This window comes from Microtus oregoni, unplaced genomic scaffold, assembly GCF_018167655.1.
Source record: "Microtus oregoni isolate MIOR12 unplaced genomic scaffold, Mior012 000010F_ref0000083, whole genome shotgun sequence".
In the NCBI taxonomy this organism is placed as follows: Eukaryota; Metazoa; Chordata; class Mammalia; order Rodentia; family Cricetidae; genus Microtus; species Microtus oregoni.
Window position 1 is genome coordinate 45,997,825 of NW_024543069.1, and position 24,548 is coordinate 46,022,372.

At 40.1% G+C, this 24,548-nt stretch overlaps 1 protein-coding gene across 4 annotated transcripts in view; it reads left to right on the forward strand.

Annotated features, from left to right (window-relative positions):
• Positions 1-24,548, forward strand: part of Ect2 (epithelial cell transforming 2) — a 56,152-nt gene that overhangs the window by 3,744 nt on the left and 27,860 nt on the right. For 3 of the 4 annotated variants that reach the window (XM_041659453.1, XM_041659455.1, XM_041659452.1), the window contains exons 2-14: positions 1,552-1,703; positions 2,427-2,506; positions 2,590-2,682; positions 5,044-5,226; positions 6,689-6,778; positions 7,721-7,828; positions 12,821-12,894; positions 14,170-14,300; positions 14,664-14,779; positions 14,877-14,939; positions 16,882-17,104; positions 21,051-21,187; positions 22,537-22,656. In XM_041659453.1, coding sequence (XP_041515387.1) covers positions 1,574-1,703; positions 2,427-2,506; positions 2,590-2,682; positions 5,044-5,226; positions 6,689-6,778; positions 7,721-7,828; positions 12,821-12,894; positions 14,170-14,300; positions 14,664-14,779; positions 14,877-14,939; positions 16,882-17,104; positions 21,051-21,187; positions 22,537-22,656 — 1,548 coding nt within the window. In that variant the 5' untranslated portion in view covers positions 1,552-1,573. The remainder of the gene's footprint in view (positions 1-1,551; positions 1,704-2,426; positions 2,507-2,589; positions 2,683-5,043; positions 5,227-6,688; positions 6,779-7,720; positions 7,829-12,820; positions 12,895-14,169; positions 14,301-14,663; positions 14,780-14,876; positions 14,940-16,881; positions 17,105-21,050; positions 21,188-22,536; positions 22,657-24,548) is intronic. The other variant, XM_041659456.1, reaches the window with a different exon arrangement.

The window sequence follows — 24,548 nt, forward strand, 5'->3', positions numbered from 1 at the left end:
TTTCCGTTGTGTGCAGGTCTGCAGTGTGTACGTTTTGTGCTACCTAATCACCATCCAGAAATGAAGATTCATACCTTACTGTTTTCCCAAAGCATACAGTTTAAACTGTTTCTTTACCAAGAATGTAGAGCAGCCCCTTTATGAATCTGAAGTAGAGTAATATGGGTCAGTCATGAGCTCTGTTATATTTATTTGAGAAATTTGCCTTCCTCCCCCAAGTTGGATATAAAGCCCAGGGACTACAGCATACTTTGCAAGAACTTGAGCACTGAGCTACAAACTCATACTATGAAGTATGACTTTTAACTTTAAACTTAAACTTTATTTTCCTGTTTGCCTAACTTTTCAGTTCTTAGATCCTAGAAATCTAAAAGAGCTTTCTTTCATAGTTCAGATTTATACTGGCACTAATTTATATTTATTTGTATTGTCAAATCTTAGAGATGTTTGGAAATTAATATAAAAATGCCAGTAATATGTAAGCTGTACAATTGCCTATGAAAGGTTCTGAGAAATCCATAAGTCAAGAGTGGTTACTGAAGTAGAACACATGCTATGCTGAGCACAGTTTTTTTTTTTTTTTTTTTTTTGGTTTTTCGAGACAGGGTTTCTCTGTGGTTTTGGAGCCTGTCCTGGAACTAGCTCTTGTAGACCAGGCTGGTCTCGAACTCACAGAGATCCCCCTGCCTCTGCCTCCCTAGTGCTGGGATTAAAGGCGTGCCCCACCACCGCCCGGCTTGGAGCACCGTTTTAAAGTACATTGTAATTTGAACTTGAAAACTGCTCAGAAATTTAGTTTGACACTGAAGTTTTTAGATTTGAGACTGACAGGCATTTTGGGCAGGGAGAATGAGTCGAAGAATAAAGATGGGGTTATTGTAAGCTGATGTTGTATAGACATTTAGGAAGAGAAATTGATTGAAGATAGAAATGTAGAAGAAAAAGGGAAATATTTGTGACCACCATTTGTGTGCTTATGTCAGGGAGTTTTTTGTGTTCTTTTAATGTCTGTTGTTACTTGTTACTGTATTTCTTTCTTTTTCTTTCTTTTTTGTTTTTGTTTTTGTTTTTCGAGACAGGGTTTCTCTGTCCTGGAGCTAGCTCTGGTAGACCAGGTTGGCCTTGAACTCACAGAGATCCGCCTGCCTCTGCCTCCCCAGTGCTGGGATTAAAGGCGTGCGCCACCACCTCCCAGTCTTTCTACCTCCACCCTCCTGGAGCTGATTTCAGGCATGACCATCCTCTACCACCTGGGTCCAGTGGATAAATTCTACATCCCAGAAGCACAGCTTCTAATGTAGTGGTTCTCAGCCTGTAGTGGTTACGTGCCAGAGGTCCTGTGTATCAGATAGTTACATTACGATTCATAACAGTAGCAAAATTACGGTATGAAATAGCAACAAAATAATTTTATGTTATGGTCCCCATAACTCGAGAGCTGTTTTCCAGGGTTGCAGCATTAGGAAGAGTGAGGACCACTGCTTTAAAGCTTGTTGTTGCTCAGTGACTAGGTTTGTTTCATGTATTCAAATTCCAAATTTTGTTTTTCAGCCTCCACAAAACAGTTCAAACAATGGCTGACAACAGTGCATTAACATCTCCTACTGAGATAACTAACTTGGCAGATTCTTCTATTTTTGATTCTAAAGTTACTGAAACTTCCAAGGAAAACTTGTGCATGTTTTCTTCTTCAAATGTTGATGGTAAGCCTATTATCTGCTTTATAAAGAAAGAGAATTGTCTAATCCTCAAGTACTGATGTAACAGTTAAGTTAGAGGCTGTGTGTAGAGTAAGTCCGGCACTATGTCTGTACTCTCTGTCCATCATGTGGGCTAATGCTTCCCCACTTTGAAAAAGGGAGTCTTAGTGCCGATACTACTTTCCTTGTATTGAGACTGTCTAGCTGCAACATTGTGGTTATGCGATGAGCTGCTTATCTCACTGCTTTCTAGGTGGTCTGTAAATCCTAAAGCTCCCTGTACCTTAAGGAGGAGGGACATGCTTGATAATGCTTCTTGGGTGGAATTATTTCTTTTGTTTGTTTGCCTTTTGCTACAATTTATCTTTTCCTTTCCTTTTTTTTTTTTTAAATAAAAAAAAGACAGGGTTTCTCTGTATAGCTTTGGAGCCTGTATTGGAACTTGCTCTGTAGACCAGACTGGCCTCGAACTCGCAGAGATCCTCTTGTTTCTGCCTCCGAGTGCTGGGATTAAAGGTAACACCGCCTGCTTGTATCATTTCTTTTTTAAAAGCGATACATAGTCAAATATTTTTGTAGGAAACTCAGAATTAGGTTATTTTAACTTCTGGGAATGTTCTACCTTCCTCAGGTAGAAGACTTTCTAGCTAGAAAGAAGGTTGAGGAAGTGCTTGCTGACTGTGTTGTTGGTACCCTAACATATTGAAACATTTTACATTTTAATAGAAGAAATGCCTCAGGTTGAAACAAGACTGATACTGGTCCAGGAAGCTGGGAAACAAGAAGAGCTTCTCAAGGCAGTAAAGGTAAGGAGATGGGGTTTGTAGTTCATTTCTAAAGAGATTCTTCACCCACCTGTCTTTCTTATGCTTAAGTCTCTTTTCTGCAGACTGTTAAGATAATGGAAGTCCCCGTTATAAAGATAAAAGAAAGTTGTCCTGGAAAATCGGATGAAAAATTAATAAAAGGTGTTATTAATATGGTAGGTAGGTCAAGCATCTCATTGCATGTGGCATGCTTCACTTCCCTCGGCTGAACTGCTCACTCTGGACTGGAATCAGCATCAGGTGTACTGTGCACTCTGAATTAGAAATGGAGGACGTAGCCTATCTTAACTTAAAATTGGGTTGTTTCTGAAGGCCAAAACTATAATTATAACATCTATTATAAGTCCAAATTTTAGAGACTTCATTATTTAATTTAAGTAAAGGATGTAATATTAATATGTACAATAATCTGATAATTTTCTTTACATTTAGTACTTTTCCCTTTAATTTTGTTTAAATTCTTGTTTTTCCAAATTACTAATACCAATAAACAGTGATTATCAATTAATTTGCCTCAGAATTTGTAATCTATCTAGTTCTCTAGTCCATCTCCATAATAATCATCATTTGTTATATTTTGGCAGATTGAACCCTGGATCTTGTGCATGCTAGGCAAGCATTTTACTACTGAGCTAACGCCCTGCCCTTCAGTTATGCTAGTCTGCTAGGGCTGTTCAAACAAAGTAACACAGACTAGAGATCTTAAACAGCAGAACTTAATTTTCTCAGTTTTGGGAGCTAATCAAAATTGGTCCCAGCAGGTTTAGAGTGTCTGGAAGCCTCTATTGTGCTGCACGGGGCTTTTTTTTTTTTTCTCTTCTTTCTTTGTTTTTTGTTTTTTTTTTTTTAACTGTATCCTGCCTCATTTCTATGTAGTGTATCTTTACTGTTCCTTTGTATGTTCACATTTTTTATGAACACTCCAGTCAGATTGGATGAAGGCTACTCAGGCACCTCATTTAGCTTTAGTTGCCTCTTTAACATCCTTACCCACATGCAGTCCGGTTTTGAGATAAGGCTTCAATATTTTGGGTTAGGGGTTCAATATAAGAACTTCAGGGATAGCTGATTTGGCCCATCATCCAAATAATTTACTTATCAATTCCGAATTATTTAATTTTTTCTAGACAGGTTTCTCTGTGTAGTCCTGACTGTCCTGGAACTCACTCTATAGACCATGCTGGCCTTGAACACACAGACATCTGTCTGCCTCTGCCTCCAGAGTGCCAGGATTAGAGGTGTGCACCACCACCACCTGGCTCCATTCAGACTTTTTTTTTATTAAAATATTTATTTATTTATTATGTATACAATATTCTGTCTGCGTGTATGCCTGCAGGCCAGAAGAGGGCACCAGACCTCATTACAGATGGTTGTGAGCCACCATGTGGTTGCTGGGAATTGAACTCAGGACCTTTGGAAGAGCAGGCAATGCTCTTAACCACTGAGCCATCTCTCCAGCCCCCTCCATTCAGACTTTTAACACAGGAATTATGTGGGATCTTCAGTATGTTTATTTTTTGGTTGTTTTGTTTTAAATCATTCTAAGATCCTTGCCTTTGTATACTATTGTACATCTGTCCTATGCAGCCAACTTGGCTCATGACCTCTCTTTACAGTGTATGTAGTGAAATGAGAATGTTAATTAGAAACCTTTTATTAACTGTGGTATTCTATGAGTTATGGTAATTTTTTCTAAATTTTTGAAGATAGCAGTGTATGTATAGTATTATTTTTCCTGATCAGAATAAAAATGGTGGCTATAAACCTAATACAGTACATCAAAATATGTTTACTTTTTTTTTAAGTGGGGCATGGTGGCTTATAACTGTCATCACTGCACAGGCAGTCCAGGAAGGTTGCTGAGGGTTCAAGGCCATCCTGGGCTATGTGGAGAAGTTCAGACTAGCCTTGCCTCAGAAAAACAATAGGCCAGGCGGTGGTAGTGCGGGAGGTGGTAGCGCGCACCTTTAAGGAGGCAGAGGCGGGCGGATCTCTGTGAGTTTGAGGCCGACTTGGGGCTGCAAAACGAGTTCCAGGATAGGCTTCAAAGCTACACAGAGAAACCCTGTTTCAAAAAAACCAAAAGCCAAACAAACAAACCAATAAGGCAGTGGCAATAGCTCATTGGTAGAGTGCTTGCCTAGTATGCTCAAAGTTCTAGGTTCAGTCCCCCTTACCATCAAAAACTAAGACTACAGCAGCAGAAAGGAAAGTCTCTGGTGTTCTAGTACTGGGAATTTACTGTGCATGCCAGGTGGTTTACAGGCCGCTGAGTCATAGATCCTTCTAAGTTTATTCTTGATGTGGTTGGGGATGTATGATGCAGAAGTAGAGAAATAACAGTTTTTCACTATTGTATGGTATATTGATAATTGTATACTTTAACACTTAAGTTTTCTACAAATTTTAAAGATGTCTAAAAAGTGTAGGAGTCATTTTTAGGGAGTCATGTATATTATATGGCCTATGAATGTTTTTTATTTATAATAACCATATAAAACAAAAAAATTTAGGAAATCAAAGTGCCCTGTGTAAAGATGGACTCAATGGAAGAATTTGGAAGTTTGGATTCCCCAGAATTTGAGAATGTGTTTGTAGTCACTGACTTCCAGAATTCTGTCTTCAATGACTTGCGCAAGACTGACTGTAGAATCGTTGGACCTCCAGTCATACTCAGCTGTGCCCAAAAGGGAGAGGTGAGAAATAGACACCTACTGTGACTTTCTAAGAATACATTTTTACTAATGAAATTTTTGAAAATTTATATTTAGAAAATCCTGTTAATTGTTGAGTGTATGTAACACTTAGAATAATTCATGGTTGCTGGGTGTGGTTGCTCAGGTGAAAATAGAAGGGTGTGGATTCAAGTGCATTCTTGGCTATGTGGTGAATTCTAGGCTACATGAGGCTCTCTTTCCCTCAACAAAAAGGTAATTAATAGGGACTATTTTTTTTTTTTTTTTTTTTTTTGGTTTTTCGAGACAGGGTTTCTCTGTGGTTTTGGAGCCTGTCCTGGAACTAGCTCTTGTAGACCAGGCTGGTCTCGAACTCACAGAGATCCGCCTGCCTCTGCCTCCCGAGTGCTGGGATTAAAGGCGTGCGCCACCACCGCCTGGCAATAGGGACTATTCTTATGTATTTTTAATATTTTAGTAGTCAAAACCCAAGGCCATTGAAAGCCATACAATGTGTGCATGTAAAAGCCCATATGTATGGCTTTACTTATGACATCTGTAATACCTTAGGACAGATTTGCAGAGGTTTGGTTTCCAGAAATGTGTACATATAATAAACCTTTTTTTTTTAATTTAAAGCTGGTGCCATATCCATTTTTGTAAAATTTTAATTAGGAAAATTATTTTAGTCCCCCATCCCACAATCTTTAACATTTTGTGTGTGTCAGAGGACAACTTGGAGGATTCAGTTCTCCTTTCATTATGGTAAAAGGTGAAAGGGTTCAAACTCAGGTCATCAGGCTTGCTAGCAAGTGCCTTTCCCCCTACTTGGAAAACAAGGCCTGTGTGTCTCTGGCTGTTCTGGATGTCACTTTGTGGACTAGGCTGGCTTTGAACTCACAGAGATCTGTCTGCTTCTGCCTTCTGTGTGCTGGGATTCAAGGTGTTTTCCCCTATGCCCAGTTACACTTTTAATCTGTATTTTGAAATAGGGCCTTCTTGTATTCCTGGATGATCTTGAATTTACAATCCTGTCTCAGCCTCCTGAATGCTGAGACTGATTACAGGAGTGTACAGCCACGGCTGGCAGGAAGATGTTTAATCTGGAGTTTAGAGTCTGACTTTTATTATTCCCCTTTCCTCCCCATTATTGGAAAATTCAAGTAAACCTTGGGGATTGAAAAGTTAATTAGCGGGGCTGGAGAGATGGCTCAGTGGTTAAGAGCACTGCCTGCTCTTCCAAAGGTCCTGAGTTCAATTCCCGGCAACCACATGGTGGCTCACAGCCATCTGTAATGAGGTCTGGTGCCCTCTTCTGGCCTGCAGACATACACACAGACAGAATATTGTATGCATAATAAATAAATATTAAAAAAAAAAGAAAAGTTAATTGGCAAGAAGAGAAATCATTAAGCTTGAGGAAATGTTTTCTAAACCCTAACTGTAAAGAAAGCTCACAGGTTTACAATGATGTCCTCCACAGCCCTTGCCATTCTCCTGTCGGCCGCTGTACTGTACCAGCATGCTGAACCTGGTGCTGTGCTTCACTGGGTTCAGGAAGAAGGAGGAGCTTGTAAGTACGATGAGGCAGCTTCAGAGACATTTTCCTAGTAATGCAGATTCAAGTACATTTATTTACTTCTTTTTGGTATCATGAATTCATTTAAAATTCTTGAAGGAAAAAATGCTGTGACCATCAGGTTCTAAATTTTAAAGAAAATTATTAAGAGCCTTGTTAAGTTTTGTAAGTGCTAGCTGGCATGTAAATTAATAGAAAATTTTACTTTCTTGCTAATGATTAGTTACATTGGTTAACTGGCATTTTTAATACGCAGAATTGATATTGTTACACAAGCAAAACTTGATTCTTACCACTGCAGAGACATCACAGAAACAGTTTTCTGGTTTACAGTAAGTTGGAACCAGTAAATGTTGTTGAAATTTGGGTGACAAATATTGATGTTATATAACCTGATGTTAAAAGTCAGTATATTTGGGGTTGGGGACTTGGCTCAGTGGTTAAAAGCACTTGCTGCTCATTAGAGGACAAGCTTGGTTCCCAGCACCCATGTCAGGCAGCTAACAGCTGCCCATAACACCAGCTCTGGGTGACCTGACCCCTGCTGCTGGCCTCTGAATACCTGCTTCTGTGTGTGTGTACTCACAGATACATAAATAAACTGTTGAAAAAAATAAATCAATATATTTGTGGGTCTATGGTCTTGGCCTTGATACCCAATATTGTAAAAAGTAAATAAGATGAAAAATGAAAGCAATAAATGTGTATTTAGGCAGTGTTAGAATCAGTTTTCTATTAACTTAATACTCTGTATATTGTTTGTTTTTGTATAGTTTTGTCTGTAGCAACAACAGTAAGCTACTCTTTAATTTTTTATATAAAATTTAACATTTATCAAAATTTGTATAAATTTTGTAAAGTAATTATGCTAAATGAGTTATTAATACAGATTTATTCAAAATAATTAAAATCAGTTTTGTCATATTTTCTTTTAAGGTGAAATTGGTGACATTGGTTCATCATATGGGTGGAGTTATTCGAAAAGAATGTAATTCCAAAGTAACACATCTGGTGGCAAATTGCACACAAGGAGAAAAATTCAGGGTATGTAAACTTAATATTATTTTTTCAATATAGTATTACTTTGTAATGGTTTTTTATTTATGTTTGTTTTGAAATGTCCTCATAGTATAGTCCAGGACAGTCTAGAAATCATTTTGTAGGCTGTGCTAGCTTTGAACTCAGTATCCTCCTGTTTCCCTGTCCAGCTCTACCATGCCTGGCTTGGTATGGGTTTAATATTACTCTTCTGTTGATTCTGCTGTTTTTGAGGATCAGACTGAAATTTTGTCATTGGAATTGTTTGGTAAAGGGTTTGTGATAGATCTCAGTTACAGAGTGCTTGCCCAGCTTACAGGAAGGACTCTTTAGGTCCCAGCACTGCATCCCTTTCTCAGTACTGCATGGTATCATCCTGGCATGTTGGATGGAGGTGGCCACAGGAGGGTCTTATTTGACTGCATAGGTAGTTTGGTTAGCCTGTGTAATTTGAGTCAGTTTTAAAAAACAAAAGGGAAGCAAAGTGGAATCTTGATGGCAGGTTCAAATCACAGATTGTGGCCCATTAGGCTTTAAGAAGGCAGTGAAACTCAAGTTAGATGTTGGAAGGTGAGTGTGACGGTGAGAGCTGGGAGATGGTTTGCTAGCAGATGTGGTACGACCAGTAGAGACAGGCGGGTCAAGAATTGTGAGATAGTCAGGCGTTGGTGGCGCAGCCTTTAATCCTGGTGGATCTCTGAATTTGAGGCCAATCTGGTCTACAAGAGCTAGTTCCAAGACAGACTCCAAAGCTACAGAGAAACTCTTGTCTCAAAAAAACAGAAAACAAAAAAACAAAGAATTGTGCGAACAGATATTTCACTGTTGACTTTATAAGAACATAGCCTTTTATAAAATGATCCTGTGTCTTTGCACGTGTTGATTACCTTATATTAAAAAGAAAGGATTATCTATTTAAAAAAAAAAAGAAACAGGAGAAAGTATTTTTTTCCCAAGGCAGGGTCATTTTGTTTTGTTTGGTTGTTTGGGGGGTGGGGGCGAGTAAAGGGTTTATTTCAGTTTACAGTTTCACATCACAGTTGATCACCACAGAAAGTCAGGGCAGGAGCTCAAGACGGAGACCTAGATACAGAAGCCAGGAAGGAATGCTGCTCACTGACTTGCTCTCTATATCTTGCTCAGCCTGCATTTATGCCCCAGGCCCTTTTGCCCAGGGGTGGTACCACCCACAATGAGCTGGTCCCCTATATCTCTCAATCACTAATGAAGAAAATCTAGGAAACTGCTCTAATGCTTGCCAACAGCCTGATTTTTTTTTTCAAAATTTTATTTATTCTTTGGGTCTTTTACATCATTATCTTAATTTATTCATTTCCTCGGCCCTTTACATCTGCCCTTCACCCCTGCACACTCCCCAAATAATATAAAATTTAAGAGAAAAGAAAGAAAAAAACAATTAAAATGAAGTACAAAGGGAAAACTTAAGAATCTCGCCATGGCAGTTGCAGTGTGGCACCATGAGTCACACCTTGACTCCTTTGTCTAAATCCTTTGTTGAAGTGTTGAGTGCAGAGAGTCATTGGTCTGGCTTGAGGCCTCTAGTTTCTACTTCCCTACCTGGGCTCCTGGATATCCTGTTGCTGTTGTTGCCCTGTGTTGTGGAGATCCTGTAGCTTTGAGTTTGGTCCAGTAGATCATAGATGGAGTGGATAATGGGGCGGGCCGAATCATATCTTTGGGACTGGGCCTGGGCAGATGTGAAATGGGGACAGTTGTCCCATGCTTACAACTTTGGGGCTGGCTCACCTACACCTGCACTAACAGAGTTGACTCTCCCGCTCTTAGGATCACAGGGCCAGTTCTTCCTGCCCCAGATGCTAATGGGGGACAATTATCCCGTACCCATGCTGCCACAGGACAGATGGGTAGTGGAGACGACTCTCCACGCTCACCCACACTTGCGCTAACAAGGGTGGCTCTGCTGTGCTTCCCTGGTGAGGTGCAGGGTTTGCTCTCCTGAGTGTTGTAGCTAGTGGATACCAGGCACTGTTCTTCTGCTCTTATGACCACAGGGACAGCTCTTTCCTGCTCATACCACCACAAGACAGATGAGATGGTTCATGGGGACAACTCTCACCCACTCCTGCACCCACAGGGTTGGCCCTATTGTGTTGTTTTGTTTGTTTGAGTAAAACAGGATTTCTATTAATGTAACTGGCTGTCTTTGGGATTCAATGGATAGGCCAGGTTGACTTGAAACTCATAGAGATCCCCCTGCTTCTGCTTCCCATGTGCTGGGATTAAGATGTGGGCCACCATGTCTACCTACATATCCTAGTCTAACCTTCCAAGTGCTGGGATTATTGGACTATCCATCATGCCAGTTGAAAATAATTTGCTAGAATTGAAATCTGTTTTAAGTTGTAGTTGAACTTTGCATATTATTTATTTTGTGTGTCTGTGTTAGCATGTGGGTGTGTGCTTGTGCCATGGCACATATGTAGGGGTCAGAAGACAACTTGCAGGCATAGATTTGTTCCACTCATGAGGATCCTGGGGATTGCATGGCAAGTGCTCCTAACAATGGATTCATGTCACTAATCCTAGTTAAATTGTCTTAGCCAGAATTTATCATTCATCCCCACATTCTCAGTATATTTATGTAGGAAATGGTCATTGACTTGAATTTCCCCTAAATTTGTTTTCATGTGTGTGTGTCATGTTGAACATGGATATCAGAAGAAAGCTTACAGAACGGTTGTTTCAACCTTCTTAATGCTGCTCATGTGTGCACACTGTGTGCATGTCTGGTGCCTTCAGAGCAGTGGATCTCAACCTTCCTAATGCTGCACCCCTTTATACAGTTCCTCATATGGTGGTTACCCCAACAGTAAAATTACTTTGCTGCTACTTCGTAAGTGTAATTATGCTGTTATGAATCCTAATGTAAATATCTGATATGCAGGATTTATGCTGAAATGTCAGCCCCCATGGGCTGAGTATCGCTGTTCTAGAGCATAATATAGAGAGCAATGGGTGTAGGGTAGAAGTCTCTAGAATATCATGGCTGTGTTTGAAAATTAAATTTACTTACCTAATTCATTCCTATGCGCTAAGAAGGTAATATTGTCAACTATCACTAGTAGATTTACAGTTTCCTATTGTGATTAAATATACCTAAATATACAAAAACTTCATTAATTTTAAGTTCACAGTTCAATGCCATAACTTCATCTACTGTGCAGTTATTGTTATAATCCACCTATTAACCCTTTTGTTCTTAACTTCAGGGCTTTTCCTTCTCTTGCTTCAGATCAACACTTAGTTTCTGTCTCTGTGAATACCAGTATTCTAAGAAATGTTACTTGTCTTTCAGTTGTATGTTGTCCAGTAGCATCACACTTAGTAATGACAACTCACCCTTCAAACAGTATCAAAATCTTTAGAGTCAAAATTTGGGCTGGTAAATGACACTCATTATAAGTCAGTTCTGTGGTACACATGGAAAGCTTTTCAGCTGTCCATTCAGTACTCCATAAGTAACAAGCAGCACGCTATTCATAAAACTCAGGCAATATGTACCACCTTTGTTTTAAGATTATAATATCCTAACAGAAGAGAGAAATACGAAAATATACACTGCTTTTAATTTTTTTTGTAATACTACATCATTCCACATTAAATTAGACAACAAGATTATTCTGATAGCTACAAGATCTTACACAATGCCTCATATTTATCTTAATAATATCAAGGTCAGTGTCAGATTGTGGTGCTGGCTACGCTGCCATGGCAGCCCCTCCCCCACTGAGAACCTCCGTTTTTAGAAGTTTGGCTCTCTCCACCACGTGGATTCTGGGGTTTGAGCTCAGGTCATCAGGCTTGATAGCAGGCATTGAGCCTTCTTTCTCTATCTCACCTAATAATTTAAACTCCTAAGAGTTTGGTGACTTAGTCCCATGGTTTTTGTTTTTTGTTTCTTTTTTGTTTTTTAGTCCTATGTTGGCCAGTAAGTACTATCAAGGTGTGAAACTGGAAACAAAGGAGAATTCAAAGTTTAATAAGGATAAATTTAAGAATTATGTCTATAGAAAATAAAAGAATTGGGTACCTCTCCTGGGCAGCACAATACATCTGACCTCATTGAGAGGGATGTGGGAGATCTGGCCCTGCCCCGAATCTGCCATATGGTGGTGTAGACCTGGGAGAAATGCCTCTTACCCTTAGCCTCCTCACCAGCTGCAGCACTCAGGAGAATGGCCCCTAGACTTTCTCTGGGCAGCACAGTGGAGCTGGCCTTGATAATCCAGGTCTGGGAGAGCTGACCCTAAGGGCTTGAAAGCAAGAGAACTGGCCAAACCCCTTGGTTATTACAGCAAGGATGAACTAGGCTGGGACAATGCTGGCGAGCTCACCTTGGTGGTGAGGACAAGGGAGAGCTAGAGGGCTGATCAACCCCGCAGCTACCCAGACCCAGAATCAGGGTTATGATTGGCTCACCCCAACACCCACCCCATCTGTGATCTGCTGGAGCACGTAAAGGGACCAGTCCTGCAGACCCAAAGCCGCAGGATCTTTGTTACACAGGGCAACAACACGGTATCCAAGAGGAGTCCCAGTGAGGGCTTAGCATCGATGGTGTAGCAGAGGCCTGAAGCAGGCCGATGACTTGTTCAATGAACACTTGGAAGAAGGGGTATATGGACAAAAGGATTACTACCTAACTGAGTGTGTTACACTGCAGCTTCCATGATGACCTTTTTTTCTCTTAAGTTTTATTTAACTGTGGGAGATTGCAAGGGGAGAGGACAGAGAGGAAGGGATGGAAAAACGAAGGTGTGATGTGAAAGACTCAGAATAAATAAAAAGTAAAAAAATTGAGTACCGTGGACTTATTTTAAAATTACTTTATCTTTAACAAAATACAACAAAAATAAAAAATTCTGCTAAGACTTTTGCACAGTTCTTTAGAAGAACTTCCTTGAGTACAGTTATTTAAAGTGGAAACTTACTTGTGGTTGATGTTAATATTCTTAGGTTGCTGTGAGCCTGGGCACTCCCATTGTGAAGCCAGAGTGGATTTATAAAGCATGGGAAAGACGGGATGAGCAGTAAGTGCTTAGGCATCTAATAGTTTGTGTGAATTCAACTTATTTAAAAAAAATTGGTGTGTGTGTGTGTGTGTGTGTGTATGTGTGTTGTACATACTGGAATGCATGTTCTTGCACCACATGCGTGTAGTCCCTGAGGAAGCCAGAAAATCCTCTGGAACTGGAGTTACCATGTGGGTCCTGGGAATCAAACCTGGGTCCTGTGGAATAGCAGCCAGGGTTCTTAACTACTGAACCATCTCTCTAGTTCAGCATATAATTTTTTTAAATGTGTGATTTTTAACCTTTGTTTTTAAAGATAAAGCCATGTACCAATAAAAACTAAATTTGTAGATCATAAGGAAAAAGAAATATAGTCTTTGAATAGCTTAGGGAATAAAACATAGATTATGAAACAATTAATTGAAAGATTTGATATCATTGGGTTTTACTTTGTAAAATAATTTTGTGTGTATGCATGATAGTATGTGTGGGCATGCATGCTGCAGCACAATTTTGGACTTCAGTGGACTCTAGGGAGTTGGTTCTAGGGATTGACCTTACACTGTAAGGCACTCGTGCCACACGCCTTCACCTGCTGAGTTGTCTCACAGGCTGATTTTTGTGACATACTTTGACTGGACAGTCGATGCTTTGGTGGTAGAGGTGCTTGCTACCAAGCCTGCTGACCCTTGTTTGATTCCCAGGGCTTGTATTAGGGAGAGATTGGACTTCTAGGGTCCGCTGACTTCCATGTGTGCACTCGGCTCCCATGTGCACACACACAATTAAGATTTCGTGCTTATCTATACATTTTAAAGTTTACTAGGTAATAGCTTAATGCTTTCAGGTATTTGGATTATATTACAGTTTCTTTTTACTTTATGTTTGAATTGCTGCTTGCAATTTATTATCTTGTTTCACTAACTCTCCAATTACTCGTTCTCTGCTGTGGCACTTTATCATCATGTAAAATTTCATGAAATTGGAGAGTATCTGTGATATAAATTCCAAAACAGCCAGGATTTGATTGATGTGAAGATTGTCTGTGATTGCATTTGTTCTGATGTAATCGACCCCTGAGGCCTATACATGTTACTAAGCAACATCCCAGACAATCCCCTCTCTTTTAAAAAAACAAAATAAACAAAATCAAAAACCAGCTGCAGTTGTGAACATTTCAGGATCTTATGTAAAATATTTTCAAGAAATGCCTTATACTAAGACCTATATAATACTGAGATGCTGTAAATGGATGCGCCTAACTGAATTTAAGCAAGTGTGCATTTGTTCTAGGTGTTTCTGTGCAGACGTTGATGACTTTAGAAATGAATTTAAAGTTCCTCCATTTCAAGATTGCATTTTAAGTTTCCTGGGATTTTCAGATGAAGAGAAAAACAGTATGGAAGAAATGACTGAAATGCAAGGTAAGATGGCACGGTGTGTGCGGCGGCTCCGAGACAAGGGTCTGAGCACAGATGAGAGAGGGTCTAGCCTACCTTGAGTGTGCCGTCCCATACATACAAAGGAGAAAGTGAGCGGAGCACCGGTGCTTCCTGAAAATTGACCACTCATCTTATGCTTTGCTGCCATGGTTATCTGCCATGAATGAACCCTTGAACCAAGCCAAAATGAGCCCTTTAAGCCCTTATTAGAAAAGGCTGATATCATAAAAATTTTCTCCATTTTCTCCCCAGACGTGTTTACCCACTTCTCAGTAAATAGCGGCTGTAGCGATGGCGGTCGGGGAGCCGTTGTCTGATTGTGTGTGGCTGTGTTCTGTTCTCTAGGAGGGAGCTGCTTACCGGTTGGGGATGAAAGGTGCACCCACCTTATTGTTGAGGAGAATGCAATAAAGGAACTTCCATTTGAACCTTCCAAGAAACTTTTTGTTGTCAAGCAAGAGGCAAGTAACTCGAGTGAAATTAGCCAGCTTCAACAGTACGATAATTTCTCTGCTGAGGTAGATTTAGATTTACCTTAAATATTTTCTTCTCCTCTAGTGGTTCTGGGGAAGCATTCAAATGGATGCTCGTGCTGGAGAGACGATGTATTTGTATGAAAAGGTATGTTTTTGCTCTTGAGCTATTCGCTCTGTGATTTTTTTTTTTGGTAGAAAATTCTTTTGTTTCCAGAACATGTAGAAATCATGGTATAATTGCATACATGTTGTATACATGTATAAAGAGTAGTTGAATATACCCACATTCTTAGTCTATGTAATTTTAGTGGAGCTGCAGTGCAGTGAGGTGGCTTTCACTGTCCTGATGAGTTTATGTCAGCTTGACACAGCTGGAGTCACTTGCGAAGAAGGACCTCAGTTGAGCAAATGTTCCCACCGGATTGGTTTATGGACAAACCTGTCATAGACATTTTTGATCAATGTGGGAGGGTCCACTTCACGGTGGTCTCTGCTACCTTTGGGTTGGTGGTTCTGGGAACCATAAGAAAACAGGCTGAGCTGCTCATGAGGAGCAAGCCAATAAGCAGTCATTTTTCGTGACCTCTGCTTCAGTTCCTGCTCCAGGGCCCTGTGCTGACTTCCCTGGTTGATGGATGGACTGACTGTAAGTTGTAAGATGAAATAATCCCTTTCTTCACCAAGCTGCTTTTGGTCATGGTTTTTTAGTACAAAAACAGAAACCCTAGCAAAGACATTTAATATAACACAAGTTACTCCTGCTGATTGTTGATGATAAAACATCAACAGTAACACCCGTCTTTAGAGACTTGAACCCTACTAAATCAAAGGTGTGTTGTATTCAAGTATTGTAGAGGTTCTCAGTCTGAGAGGCTCTGCAGGGTTGAATGGGACTAGCGAATGTTGAACCAGCTTTCTAGACTAACCAAGTAAGGACATTTAAGTAGAACAATGAGGGAGAGAGGAAAGTTGAGACAACTTTAAAATAGTTAGTTGAGAGTGACATTTAAAACAGTTATGGAAAAGAAAAGCAGTAGTTAAATTTCAGTAGATAGGAAGACTCAGAGTTCTTAATATCCTGAAGAGCCACATATTTATCATCCCGAACTGGGAGTCATTGTTCTTAAAAAGATAATTTTCCTAGTAGAATGTAAACAAGAAATATCTTGTTTTCATGTTGGGTATCGAGAAGAGGACTTTTTTTTTTTTTTTTTTTTTTTTTTTTGAGACAGGGTTTCTCTGTAGCTTTGGAGCCTGTCCTGGAACTAGCTTTTGTAGACCAGGTTGGCCTCGAACTCACAAAGATCCGCCTGCCTTTGCCTCTTGAATGCTGGGATTAAAGGCATGCACCACCACCGCCTGGCAAGAAAGAGGACTATTAAACAAATTCTAGAAAGATTTATGGGAAGAGTTATTTCAGTTTGAGATTTAGTAAGTTTGAGTGGAGAAGCCAGGCGTGATGTACATAATCATAATCCTGTTACTCAGGAGGCTACAGTAACTTTCCAGTGAGTTTGAGACCCAGGTTTGGCAATGTAGTGAAGTACCAGGTGAGCCCAGGCTACACAGCAAGACCCTGCCTCAGTAAAATGAAAATAATTTTTGAATACTATATTGAGTATAAGATTGTAGACTTCATGTTTCCTCGATAAGATCTATGTACTTACCTCACTGTGCTCTTTAGTCTTGTTCCCAGTAAAGTTTCAGATGTGCTTTAGATGCACTGAGAGAGCTCTCAAGTCCTTGTTTGAGCTGGCAGTGTTTCTCAGGAAATACTGGCGTGTACTTAGTTCCCTCACTCTATATGCTTGGGCACAAGGAGAAGAATGTGTGGCTCATTCTCTCTCGGGTCATGCCCTAAAAAGAGTAGCTAGTAATTCATGGAGAAGGGGCTCTGAAAAAGAGGTGCTAGGCTGCCAGTTACAGTGGTGTCTTGGCCAGTTTGTTTTATGAAGCTTCTGAATTGTCTAGTAGATGTAAGAGTCTCATTGTACAAAGTTCGGAGTTTTGCCACTTGGGATGTGTCTTTTGCATTCCTGTCTCAGTCAGAACCATCACAACACTGAGCTTTTGTGCTTTGGTTTCAGACGAACACTCCCGAGCTCAAGAAGTCGGTGTCTCTGCTGTCTCTGAGCACTCCAAACAGCAACCGCAAAAGACGCAGGCTGAGAGAAACCCTGGCTCAGCTCTCCAGAGAGACAGACCTCTCCCCTTTCCCGCCCCGGAAGCGGCCCTCGGCTGAGCATTCCCTTTCTATTGGCTCACTCCTTGATATCTCCAACACACCCGAGTCTAGCATTCACTATGGAGGTAGTTCACATCTTACTAAATTAATCTTCAAAATGGAATGGACTGAAATGACTAAAAGAATAAATCTCTACTACAGTGAATGAATAGGAAAGGTTTATTCTAGTTGAGGAAATAAGACACTTGGAAAGCTAAGCATAGCCCTTGTAATGCTAGTACTGGGCAGGTAGAGACCAGAAGATGAGTTCAAGACAGTCTGGCCAACGTGAGATTCTGTCTAAAACAAACTACACACACACACACACACACACACACACACACACACACGCACGCGCGCGCACACACACACACACACACACACACACACACCCCGATCAGCTATGTCCATTATGCATAATGATGCTTTTGCTGAATAATTGTACTCTATGCTTTTGTGTGTGTTTGTAATAGGTGGTGTCTATCTGCAGGCCACTGAACTTAGGTTCAGGGAGTGATGACTTGCCCAGGGCTGTAGCTGGAGAGTGACAGCTATTTTAAAGGGTTGCTTGCTTTTTGGTGGGGATCAAGGTCTCAGGTAGTCTGGACCAGTCTTAAACTGCTGACCCCCCTGCTTCTTCAAGTGCTGGGACTTTAGGAACACACCACCATAGTTGTAAGAAATGGTACATTTATTATGGGGAAAATAAGGTGAATGAATAGGTGGAGTTAAGTCAGAAGAGGGTGATGTCACTTTATGTGCAACTGACAGGAGAACTGTAATTAACCCTGTTTTGATCACCAGCAGTTCTCTCTGTAAATAGGTAGGATTTTTTTATATTTAAGACTCAAAAAGCTTTAGATTCCATAGCATGTTCTGATTGATCCATGAATTCATTTCTTGTTTCTCCTGCCCTCTCAGCTTACTCCATTGAGTAGCAGTCCATACTGCATGCAATTTCTCTGCCTGGGAGACGGTCTTTATCTAATTCACAGTTCTCAGAGTTTGACAGCTAAACTCCTTCATGGATGCATTTCTTCAACCTTCCCGGGCTTTGTGATGTAGCTTCTTTCTTTCTCCTTTGCCTAACTTTTCCTTCCAACTCTTACTCCAAATGCTTTATGGTTTTTCTGAGTTTCTTCACTGTATTTTTCTAGCGATCTCATTTAATTCCATGTCTTTAATTTTCTCTGCTGATGTTCCCTGAATGTGTCTTCTCTGTTTAGCTGCTAACTTGAGACATTCTGTTTTTTTGTAGTAGGAATCTTAAATTTAACCAATGGGAACTTCTGAACCTCTTCACTACACTCAACTCCTGTGTCTTTTCTCATCCTTCCTTTCTCAGTTTTTCTTGTATATAAGAGGCTTTTTTATTATTGTGGTTTCCTATATTACATCTCCATTTTGAGTTTTGGCTTTGTACATTTTGGATTCATAAGTCTTAAAAATGGAAAAATTGAAACATGTCACGTCTCGGCTTTAAAAGTCATTTAGTGGCTTTGTACTGTAGTAACTCTTTTCCTCATTTCACTGAGACGGTCTCATAGCCCGTCTTGGCCTTGAATTTTGTATGTAGCCAAGACTGGCATTGAACTAATCCTCTCGTTTTCACCTCCTAAGTCAGTGTTATAGGTGTGTGCTACCACGTGTGGCTTCAGTAGTAATTTAAGTGAAAGAGATAGTGCCTCGGCCTAAATGACACTATCTTTGAAGACGATAGTTCAGTTTTAGTCAGGTGGAAAATGAGTAGCTTTTAAATTTGAAATCTTTCTGCTTCAACCATCTGAGTAACGGGTCACAGGCCTGCATGACCATATGTATTTGGCTTGGTCCTGTATTTGTAGTGGACAAGGGCCTGAGGTAGTAAGGAGCTGATCTTAAAGATCTAGGGCTTGAATGCAGTTTAGGAGATAGAAGAAAACTAACCATTAAAGCAGATGTGCGAATGCACTCTTGAGATCTCCAGCTGGCGGACCCCAGTTAGACACAGTGTAATCTAACATCACTGTCGCGGACTGGACCTCACTCAAGTGAGTGTAGCCTGAGATAATGTAGGGCATGTGGGGAATGTTTTCAACTCTTAACTGTTTTTCAGACAATTTAGAGCTTCACAATACACATCATTGTTTTAACATAAAAATATTTTAAAATATTTGTGTAAAAGTAGGTAAGGATTAGGACTATTTACTCTTTTCTATCCCACATACTTCTTTGTGAAAAATTCTTTTCTCCTGTGAAACCATCCTAGGAAGCTGTATGCGATGCTGAAGTGCTCTAATCATATGATAGAAAGAAAATGAATATTAAGCTCTTAGCCAATTTTTGTTTCATGATACATGCTTAAAACATGAGAATTCTTCTGTCTTCTCTCATTTTGGGTTGGACTAGATGTTTCTATGTTGTGATACTTTGAGCTAATAATTTTTGGTTAATTTCTTAAAAGTTTTATTTCATGTGTATGAATGTTTTTATGTTTTGTCAGCGTGCATGTGTACACACCATGGGCATGTCTGGTGCCTCTAGAGCAGTGGTTTTCAATCTTCCTAATGCTGCGCCCCTTTAATATAGTTCCTCACGAGAGGGTGATCCCAACAGTAAAATTATTTTGTTGCTACTTTGTAACTGTAATTAAGCTACTGTTCGGAATCCTAATGTCTTGGTGTGCAGGATATCTAATGTGTGGCCTCTGTGAAAGGGTCATTCTGCGCGCGCGCGCACACACACACACACACACACACACACACACTGTGGTTGAGAACCACTGTCTCAGGAGGTCAGAAAAGGGATTTGAAGCTAACTCTGGAGTTGGAGTTAGTTCTGAGCTTTTGTGGGGGTATTAGGAATTGATCCTAGATTTGCAAAAACACCAGTGTTCTTAACCACAGAGCCATTTGGTTATCTGTGAAAGAGGCCCTCTATCAGTGTAGAGGACGTTCACATTATTGTAATAGTGTAATCATAGCCCATCCATTCCTCTTTGTCATGATTTACTTTTTGAGACAAGGTCTCTTAACATGGTCCTGGCTGTCCTGAAAGTCACTTCAGGCTGGCCTTGAACTCTTAAAGATTCACCTACTTCCTGAGTGTTGAGATTAAAGGCATACACCATAGTGCCTGGATTCCTCTTGTTTTACGCTGAAGTATTTTAACATTTTTTTCTATTTTATTTTAGTTTTTCAAAAACCTGTGATTTTTCAGGTTCTCTACATGGAATTATTTTGCCATGTATTCTTTAGAATCAATTCAGTCCTCCATATACATTTGTGCTCTGTGAGAGGGAATAGTTGACGGCATAAGTCTTTAGCTCTAAATGTTTAAGTGTCTGTATTTGGTCATTCCTTTTCTTTTGTGTTAGTGCTTTCTAAGTACTGGACTTGCTCTCAGGACCCCACGTGCTGGGGAGGTGCATTCCCAGCCCTGCGTAGAGACAGGAACAGGGTAACACTGTATTCCTTGGGTGTTCTGGAAGCCATGCTTTCCTCCGGCGTCCTGAATGATGAGCTTACAGACATGCACCACTACAGCTCGATTGGAGACGGTTCTTAAATAACTACATAGCAGTTATAGCATCAATAACAAGAACCGCGCTAGTATTTTTAGATTTCTCTAGTTTTCTTAATCTTGACCTGATTTCTAGCCCCCACTCAAACAACAATAACAAAAGTTTGTATTTTAGTTTATAATACAACCCAGGATACACATTATTTTCATCATTTAGTTTCCTGTCATTTAGGAAACTTCCTTTTAATTTAATGATGTTGGCAGATTTAAAGACTATCGGCCATTTATCAGTAAAATCTCCATCAGTTTTTAATTGGTGTTGAGATTGAACCTAGAACATCACATCTGCCAGGTAAGCTTTCTCCCATTGAGCTATATTTTCAGCTCTGAATTAATGAACTTTTTGGTCACTGTGTTTTTCTGGCCTTGTCCCACAGGAAATTTTACTTTAACAGAAATCTCTATGGTGGTGCTAGTATGTCTGTCTATTGTTTAGATCCACCTTCCAGTTAAACCTCTCTTCCTTTTCAGAAACACCCAAGTCTTGTACTAAGTCTTCTAGAAGTTCTACTCCAGTTCCTCCAAAGCAGTCAGCCAGGTGGCAAGTGGCAAGAGAGCTCTACCAGACGGAGAGTAATTACGTCAATATCCTGGCAACAATCATTCAAGTGAGTACGAAGGAGGTCCTAACTTTCTAAAAGACTCTCCCCATCTTGCATCCTCTCTATGTTTTTGTGTCTTGTTCTTTTAAAGGACATTGGGTTTTCTTTTGGGTGGTATTGTCATCCTTACTGTGTTGAGTTTCAGTCTGTGACTGTGTGTGTGATTTGATCTTTGGTTTCACCCACAGCTCTCTGGTTTTGAACATATGTATCTTACTTATACATGTGTTTAAATGGTCTTGTATTTTATGGCACCGATTTTTACATTCTTTAAATTTCTTTAACTTTTGAGACAGCGTCTCCCTATGTAGCCCTGGCTGCCCTGGAACTTGGTATGTAGACCAGGCTCGCCTTGATGTTATGGAATCCACCTACCTCTGCCTCCCAAATGCTGGGATTAAAGTTGTCTGCTGCCACGCTCAGTTTAAGTTTTGTGTTAGATTTATTTTTGGGCCATATGAATAAGATGTGCTTATGTGTGTATTTGTTATTCAAGGTTTTTGTTTGTTTGGTTTGTTTTGGTTTTTTCGCCTTATAACTAGTACAGCAGGACCCACTGGTGAGATGGCTCAATGAGTAAACATTGCACTTACCTCGAAAGACGTCCTTTGGTCTCAGGATCTCAGGTGGAAGGGGAATATGGCCTTCACAGCTTTCCTCTGACCTCTGCATGTGCACTGTCGCATGTGTGCACCCAGGGTTTTCCTCTTCCCTTCCTGCCTTCCATCTTTACATCTCCCCTTCTAGCTTTCACACATAGACACACACACTGACAATAATATAAAAAAAGTTGCAGCAATAAGTGGGCAGAGTTCAGGTTTTCTCATATGAGATTTGGAAATCTATTTTCTTTGCTATTGAATTTTTGTGCTACTATTTCTAAAACATTTAGCATTGTACTACTATTATATGTCTAGAAAGCTTATTGCTTTCTTCCTTACAAACTGAATAAAGTAGGAGTTACTTTTATACTAATTCTAATAATGTATTTGTTAGATTCCTTTTGTAAAAATAAAGATTTATTTTTAATTTATGGGTGTTTTGCCACTGTGCCAGTGGAACCTAGAAGAGTGTATTGGATTCCCTGGATTAGAGTCACAGAAGGTTGTAAACCACCATATGGTGGCTGGGAACTGAACCTGGGTCTCCTAGAAGAGCAGCCAGTGCACCTAACACCCCTCCTCTATGTAACAGAGTATATGAATACGTGAGTGAGAACGCAGTGTCCTGAGAAAAGCTTGTGAATTTAGGAGAGGTTGTCCCCTCAGCTTCTTAGGATGCTGCCAACACTGTTCGTCACTGTTTGTACTTTAGCCTTCTTTCTCTCAGTTTGCCTAAACTGGAGCCCCATTTAGTTATTTCAGGTGCCGTTAGAAGAAGAAGGGCAACGTGGTGGACCTATTCTTGCACCAGAAGAGATCAAGACTATTTTTGGGAGCATCCCGGATATCTTTGATGTGCATATGAAGATAAAGGTAAACATGCTTTGAAGATCGATGGCGTTCTCTTTGGAGGCTGTGTGTACTTACTGTAACAGTTCAGGTGTTTCTTCTGTGGAACCCCACTTGGGCATATCAGTTGCATTCCAGGGGAGACCCCGTGCTCAGGAGTAGGACCAACACAAAATGAACTCCATAGCTGTTTTGTTTTTATTTGTTGTTGTTTTGTGAACTTTCCAGTTTGTTTTGCCTTTTCTTCTTACTGACTTGTTTGTTTGTTTGTTTTGTTTTGCCTTGTTTTGTTTTTGTTTTTTTTTCCTGAGACAAGCTTTCTCTGTGTAGCTTTTGGTCCAGACTCCATTTCAGGCATTTCTTCCTAGCTAGGAAAATAAGTTTTGTATGTGAAACTTATATCTTACCATGTAGCTGGCTTTGTGATCCTCCTTGCTCAAGTGGGGATTACAGGTTTAAGACACTGCTCTCAGTTTAAATTTTGTAAATGTCTTCAATAATTTTTTAAAATTTTATTTTAGTTATTTATTTATTTTTGCTTTTTGAGACAGGGTCTCTCTGTGTAACTTTAGAGCCTGACCTGGAACTCACTCTGTAGACCAGGTTGGCCTCGAACTCATGGAGACTGCCTGCCTCTGCCTCCCAAGTGCTGGCATTAAAGGCATGTGCCATCACTGTTGAGCAATAAAAGCATCTTTAAGACTTATTGTATGTGGATAAATATTTTGCCTGCACATTTGTATGCATACCATATATGTGCTTGGTGTCCACAGAATCAGAAGTTGGCATTGGATGTCCAGAATCTGGAGTTCCAGGTGTGGGTGCTGGAAATTGAACCTGGATTCTCTGGAAAAGCAAAAAGTGCTTTAGATACTTGAGCCATCTCCTCATTCAAATCTTTATGAGTATTTTCTGTTTTAGGAGGATTGAGGAATTTTATGGACCAGAAATTAGCAAACTATAGTTCATAGACTGTATTTAGTCCTCTGTTCTGGTAAAGAGTCTTATAGTAGAGTTCATTTTTATACTTTTTATAGATATTTTGATAATATTCTTTCTCCTCCCCCACTTCTCAGGTGCTCCCTACCTCCCTGCTTACCTAACTTCCTGTTCCTTATCTCAAAAACAAACAACAACAACAAATCCAAGCAAAGCAAAGAAACAAACAAAAAGCTAGCAGGACAAAAAAATTATCAAAACACAACAAAAAGCCCATGAATAAGAAAATTTCATGGAGTCTGTTTTGTGTTGACCAGCTCTTCTGGGCATGAGGCCTGTCCTGAAGCGTGGTTGGTATGCCCAGTGACAGTCCGTTGCCAAAAACTAATTTTCTGTTTCGCAGAAGGTATCAGTTCCAAATAACTTTTTGGCTAGGGCTAGGACTTGTTTCTCCTCAGTGCTGGGATTTTGTCTGGCTTGCATATGTGCAGTATTGTGCATTCTGCTGCAGTCCCCGAGTTCATATGTGTTTAGTCCTCTTGTGTGTGGAAGACGCTGCTTCCTCAGAGTCACCCCTCCTGGCTCTGACATCTCTGCCTCCTCTGAGCCCGGAGGGGAGAGTTGTGATAGAGGCTTCCGCTGGGACTCCTGTTCCAGTCTCTTCACTCCCGATTGCCTACTTTCTATGCTCGCTTCCATTCTGCAAAACTGAGTACTGGTAACAAAAGCCATATGGCCTTGCAGTACTTACCATCTGTCCCTTTTGCTAAAATTTGCTTGACCATGTTACAGGTTATAGTTTTTAATGACTTGTATTAAATTAGTTGCTACAGGAACAGTATTAAAAGTAGCCTTTTCATAATTGATAAGGCCAATCAGCTTTATAATTAGTAAGACAAAGCATTGAAATATTAGTCATATTGGGGAATTAGTATTGGTCTGTCTGACACATAACATTAAGGTATTACATAAAGTGA